The 6,277-nt window shown below is 57.8% G+C and overlaps 1 protein-coding gene across 1 annotated transcript in view; it reads right to left on the reverse strand.

Annotated features, from left to right (window-relative positions):
* Positions 1-247: 247 nt before the first annotated feature.
* NDST1 (N-deacetylase and N-sulfotransferase 1) overlaps positions 248-6,277 on the reverse strand; it is a 17,934-nt gene continuing 11,904 nt past the window's right edge. The window contains exons 11-15 of the mRNA XM_025200969.1: positions 5,314-5,488; positions 4,915-5,085; positions 3,894-4,003; positions 2,901-3,003; positions 248-2,643 (exon numbers count right to left, since the gene is read on the reverse strand). Of these exons, the coding sequence (XP_025056754.1) occupies positions 2,524-2,643; positions 2,901-3,003; positions 3,894-4,003; positions 4,915-5,085; positions 5,314-5,488 (679 nt within the window). The 3' untranslated portion in view covers positions 248-2,523. The remainder of the gene's footprint in view (positions 2,644-2,900; positions 3,004-3,893; positions 4,004-4,914; positions 5,086-5,313; positions 5,489-6,277) is intronic.

The raw sequence follows: 6,277 nt of genomic DNA on the forward strand, positions 1-6,277 counted from the left end.
TGCTAGCCTCTTCCACACTTTCAATACCAGCACAAGCCTGCTCGCTGCAGCCCTACCAGCACGGAGATGCCTCTTGCTGGGTTAAATCCACTCCCCGTATCCCAGCGTCACCCCGGGGGGAACGGGAAGCCGACTGGTGCAGTGCAACAAGGTGCTGCCCTTGTGAAAGCAGCACGCGGGCACAGACCCACGTCCTTCTGCAACCCCCGCGCATGCCGACAGGGAAGAAAGGAGCCAGCGAGCATGCGACTACAAATGGAGAACCCCACTTTATTCGCCGTTTGTTCAACAGGGCCTTCCAGCAGTGCGGAGGAAGCGCGCCCTGCTCCGCCGCAGATGGGAAGAGCAGGGGGGCCAAGACACAGCCGACGTCCCTCCCTCTCTCCCGCCTGCCCCAGGATTCCCGCTCGCCGCGGTCCGGCACAGAATACCATGCAAAAATAAAACCGGGAGCCCGCGGCGGGGCCCCCTCTTTAGTCAGTAACAAAAGCTAAAAGAACGGCTTCAAAGAGCCCACCGAGTTCGCATCTCTCTCTCCCTTTCCCCAGCCCCAAGCGACCCTCCAGAGCAGAGGAGGATGGCAAGCGGAGGGTGGTGGGTAGGGCAGGGGGGTTGGCAGCAATATGTCCCAAGCCCGTGCGGCTCCAGTGAGCTCGGTGACCGGGATCGTAGGGTGGAGCAATAGGAAAGGACTGAGCGAGTTAGAGCCGGTGGTCCCAGGGGTCTCTACTGGCCTCCGAGGTGCCAGCCGCACGTGCGTGCTGTGGGAGGGGTGCCTGCTTGGAGCCGGGAGAGGGATCCACTCCCACCGTGCCGCCTGGCACCCGCCTGCTATTGCAACACTGATGAGATGAGACTGGGGGGCACCACGGGCCCGGGGTCACGCGTCCTCCTTGCATGGGGGCTCCCCTCTTCACTCAAACTATCGAGGGTGGGCTTCAGTGCCCCTTTTCTTCCTGCCTCTGCAGGGCAGAGATGCAAGGATCTCACCCTCCTTCGCCCTTAGCGGACTCAACCCTGAGGGTCTCCTCGTCTCCCATCCCTCAGCCAACATCTCTACCAAACCAGATGGCTTCCTTCCGCGTGCCATCTCGCCCAGGCCTCAGCAAACACGGATGGGCCAACTCCACCCCCGATGAGCAACAAGCCATCGGGCTGCTTCATGCTCCAGGATAAACCAAGTGCCCCGGTTCATCGTTAGCAGCTGGCTCCCGTTCACACGGGCCCCGGGACAACGGGAGAAAGAAAGTAGGAGAAAACCTCAATACTGAGACATCGGCAGTAAAAATCACAAGGCAGAGGGGAGGGGAAGAGAGAGAGAGAAACAGGCCACAATATACTTATCCCATAATTAAAAAATAAAAAGAGAAGCGCTCGTCTCTGGTCTGGAGACAGACCGAGCCGAAGCCCACAGTTGTCCACCTGTGTGTGTGTGTAACAGTGAATGAGACCAAGTCAAAACCTCGTCTCTCAGGTACAAAACTCTGGCACCAAAAGAACAAAGAAAACCACATTATTAAAATACTTTCAGGTTTCGTATTCAAGAGGCTCCACGTTCCCAGCGTCCTCCGGGCTGCTGACCGCCTGCCACGCCAGAGCCCGCCGTCCTCCGAGCGGGCGGGCACGTGAAGTAGAGCCTGCGCCGGGCACCGTGTGATGGGGCACCTCAGGCTTTGACCACAGAAAACACCACGCGTGTAAAACATTGCAATGCAGGAGGGAGGGGTGTAGGGACCGGCTCTCCATCCTCCTGCCCTGGCAGCTTATCCGAGGAGCACCTGTCCCTTGGCTCCTCTCATCCAGATACAAGACTTGGCGGGCAGGGAGGGAATGATCAGTGACAAACTAAATATGGGCAATGCCAAAGTCTTCAAAAGCTTTTTCCCGAGAACACCAAGACATCTCTTCCAGCGTTTGGCGCCAGGCCACGGGCAAGCCCAGTGACCACCAGTTCCCCCAGCTTGGAACTGGATTGCAGCGCCGGGCGAGAGCTGCTGTCCAGCCCCTGGATCCCAACAGCAGGTTGTGCTCCTGCCACGAGCCATCCATCTCTCCTAGACCCTCTCCTCCACCACGCAGGAACCGGAGTCTGAGCACCGCTGCAATACTGGCTCCAGCATGGAGAAGTCGGGCCCACCTGTGACCGGAGAATCCCACCCCACCCCCCAGCAAGTGACACTGTTGCAAACCAGCATGACATCACAAACCAAGAAGTGACATCGCAAACCAGAAAGTGACCTCGTTGGCAGGAAATCTGCAACTAAAATGGATCTGGGGGCTGCGGAGAGCCGTACAGCCGTGGGTTTGCCAAGTCGGGCGACCTGGCTCACCGCTCCAAGAGCCGCGGCGGTGACCACCTGGTTCCATCGTCCCCCCTCGAAGACCTTGGCTGAATATTGCTCAGAAACGCTTTTCCCTGGTTGCATCGTCCTCCTCCCGGGTGTCTGTCTGGCTCGCCGCTGGGTTTGGGCCCTGCTTCCTTCGGGCCCTTCCTCACTAGTGCTCAGCGAGCGAGGGCGGCAGCTACCTCGTGTTCTGGAGCTCCTCCCGCAGCCAGGTGGGCAGCGTCTGGCCCATTTTGTACAGGAGCTTGGAGAGCTCGATATTGTGGTCCCTGTAGTAATCCCGCAGGAAGGCTCGCGACTGCAGCGGGGAGAGAGCGGGAGCCGCCGTCAGCAACAGCAGCAGCAGCACGCTGTGAACTACCTGCACTCAGGGTGGCCGGCTGTTCACTGGATACCCACCAAACCCCCCGTGCCCTCCTTGCATAAATCAGATGCATCCCAAAGGCCCCGCACAGCTGGCGTAGATGCCCACCCATTCACTGCGATCACCCTGACGTGCCAGCGAAGCCAGCAAACACCCCTCCCTTTTAGCAGCAAGAGGTCCGGGATACTCACATCCGAATCCATCTCGGGGTACTTCCTCCCTTTGCTTTTCCCCAAGCACTTGGTTTTCCCTCCCTCCAGCAGCTGGCACCAAAATCCTTTCTTGGGATCGAATCTACAGATGATGAGAGGGGCAAAAAAAAAATCAAGGCTGTTAACAGAAACATGCCACGAACGGGCTTGGCACTCAGATTGCTCTCGGTGCGGGAAATGCTGTCAGCAGGGGGATGCCCCATCCCTCCAGGCCCTCGCTGGCCCTTCAGGGCGCACCCTGAGCAGCACGGAGGCCATGCATGGATTTCTGCAGGGAACTCAGCTGTGGTAACGAGGTGCCGTGTTTTAATGGCTTAAACACCCAGGGTGGGATTCTCTGAATGACAAATGGACATCGCTTGGCAAGCAATAGCCTGTGCATCGTGAGCTGCAAAGGAGGGGAAAGACTGTAATAATCCCCCCCACATTCTGTCAATGGGACAAAATGTTATGTTAGTAGGACTCCCCAACCCCACCCCTGCCTGGCTCCCCACCATACAGAGAAGCATCTCAATTGCTGTGCCTTGAACCCCGTGCTCAAGTCCTCCCGATTCTCCTGCGCAGATAGCACGGTAACGATCAACATGCCAGGAATACAGCAATGCAAAGTGCAGAGCCGGGCAAGGGGAGCAGGGCTGAGGCAGGATGTGCCTTGGTCAGGACATGCGGACCTAGGGGGCACACGTTTTGGGGAAAAGGGCTGATTTCTCCTCCACCAGCTCCTGCTCACCACACCCCAGCAGGGAGGGAGCGCTCAGGTTAGTGTCTTAAGCCCCCCCAAAGTCAATAAAAGCTTCATCATTGCCTTGGGGGTGGAGGGACAGGATTTTGCCTCTGGCCCTGCCCTAAGCTGACTCCACTCATAGCAGCACATTGCCTCCTTAAGAAAGAACACCCCAAGAAGAGAAAACCTGACCAGAGTGATGGGGACAAGGCCTTGAGGAGGAAGAGGAAGGTCTGAGGAGGACTCACGCCAGGGTTTTGTGGTAATCAATGATGTTGGTCACGCCCAGGAACTTCTGGACCGTCTCCATCACCTTGGCTGGCTCTGTGCGGAGCAGCTTGCCATCCAGAACCAGGACCTGCAGGGTGAGAGCAGGACCATAAGGGCTGGGCTGGTCCGGGAGGTCACTCACCCCACATCAGCTGAGTGCTAACTACTGTCATTACTAGCTGAGCGGTCATTTTGTCCCCAGCCCAAGGAGAAGGTCCTATGGAAACTACGATCTATCCCAGGTCCCTTTAGGGGACCTGTTTTCTACATCTTGGCCCTCCACACACCTGCGAGGGGGAGCCGTGCTCTCATCCCATCTGTGAAGAGGAGGAACTGGAGCTTGGGGGAAAAAGAAGCCAGGGCTAGCAAGGGCAAAGCCTCCCTGGGGTAACTGCTTGGAAGCTGCAGACAGCTCTTTTGCAGAAAGAGCCAGGGGTAAAATTAAACTAGAGTAAGTATTGTGTGCCTATGGCTTATCCCAGGATAGCTATTTGCTCCCTGCTACTAGGAGGTGATAGCTGCCCACTATGCAGAGCCCGCTGGGCTGCCCCATGTCTGTGCGCTTTGGGTTCCAGTGTGCAACACCAGACATGCATCTCACAGGAGGATTTGGTCACCCAGCTAGGGCTGGAGACAAGGAGAAGCAGGGTATGAGCTCCCCACCGCTACCCTTCGGGACATGGCAAATCCAGAGGCTGAGGCGAACCGACTGAGCTGAGAAGGACTTGGAGAGGAGTTTGTGCCCCAGCCAGAAGCAATCCCGGGTTGCACAACTATGCCATCATGCTCATTTCCCAGTCCCAGCTCCTCCAAGCACCAAACGAGGGCTGAGGAGAGGCAGGACTTGATCTAAAAGGTGCCTGTGAATCCCCTGGCTGCCCTCGGACCACAGGCTCCAGCACAGGCTGGGCGCCGGTGCCTTCCTGCCTGACGCAGGGGAGCTCTCCGCAACCCACTGCTTGCAACAAAGGCACAGACCGAAGCTCCCCTCACCCATACCTGGTTGGCATGGAAGTTGTTCAACCAGCGCTCGATGTGGGTGGCATACCAGCCCGGCACCAGGCACCGGTTCTGCAGTGTCCGCAGCTTCTGCGAGACCTCGGGTCCAGCCGTGATCACTTCGTGGAAGGTGTATTTCAGAGCCACCGGGTCATCGTGGGCTCGCTGGTGCTGTCAGAGCAGAGCAAGCCAGTTCAGTGCCTGGAGCAAACCCCGCAGGCGGAGGGGCTGGGAACCCAGGCTGCACAGGAGCTGAATGCTCAATGCCAGAGGTTTCTGAGAGCTGGCACCGTCACCAAGCTCTCCCTGCCGCCTCGCCCTTCTCAAGACCGGCATCCCCCCTCCCACGGGCATCCTCCACATCTGTGCCAAGAGCTCGGGGAGAGCAGAGCCACTCACCTGATACCAGGAGTAGGCACGGTCTGCAGGGTTGATGAGGATGGTGATGACCTTGGCCTTGGAAAGCAGCGCGGCTGCCCGCCGGGGCGCCACTTCTGAGTCGAAGTAGTTGGCGCTCTTCTCGAAGTAGAAGTCGGAGGTGGTATTGGAAGGGATGGGGAAAAACTCCATGTACCTGCGGGGAGGAGGGTGGCATGAGGCAGAGCAGGACCGAGACGCACACCCGGCTCCTTCCCTTTGTGGGCACTGAAACATTGGGAGCTCCTAACCTGACACACGTTACTGAAGGGTTTCCCATGCCCCTGCTACAAACAGCCAAGTCATGCCTGTCTGAACAGGGAGGGAGTGGGACAGACGCCTAGGGAAGCTGTGGACCCTCCATCATTGGAGGTGACCAAGAAAAGAGACGTGTGTCAGGGTTTCGGGGGGTTTTGAAGCCTTCCTCAGAGGCACTGGGTGTTGGCTGAGGCCCAGGCTGGGGATGGTGACCAGGCTGTGCCAATGCTGCTGCTGGAACCAAAGCTGGAGGATCCTGGCTAGAAGACCTTACCCCTCCACCCAGGGTTAGACCAAGATTTGGGGTCAGGAAGGAATTTTCCCCTATGGTCAGACTGGTATGAACTGCGGGGAGGGTTCGTCTTCCTCTAGCAGGCTCGTGGCCCTATACCTGGGATTTCTCGCGTGTATATTAACAACTCTTTATAGAAGCAGGACGTTGGCTGCTGCAGTCCCCTGGCTTTCCCTGTGTCGGGTTCAGGGGTGATGTCTTATGTCGTGTCAGGACTGCCGGTAGTTTTACTAAGAGGTTAGACTATGGATGGTTTGGACGGGGCTGATCCTGCCTCAGGCAGGGGGTTGGACTAGATGAACTCTGGAGCTCCTTTCTAATCCAACTTCTCTAGGAGTCTACAAAGCCACCAGCCAGGCACTCGAAGCCCTGCTACCCCATGCAAGCAAGGCTCTA

This window comes from Alligator sinensis, unplaced genomic scaffold (assembly GCF_000455745.1).
Source record: "Alligator sinensis unplaced genomic scaffold, ASM45574v1 scaffold550_1, whole genome shotgun sequence".
NCBI lineage: Eukaryota > Metazoa > Chordata > Crocodylia > Alligatoridae > Alligator > Alligator sinensis.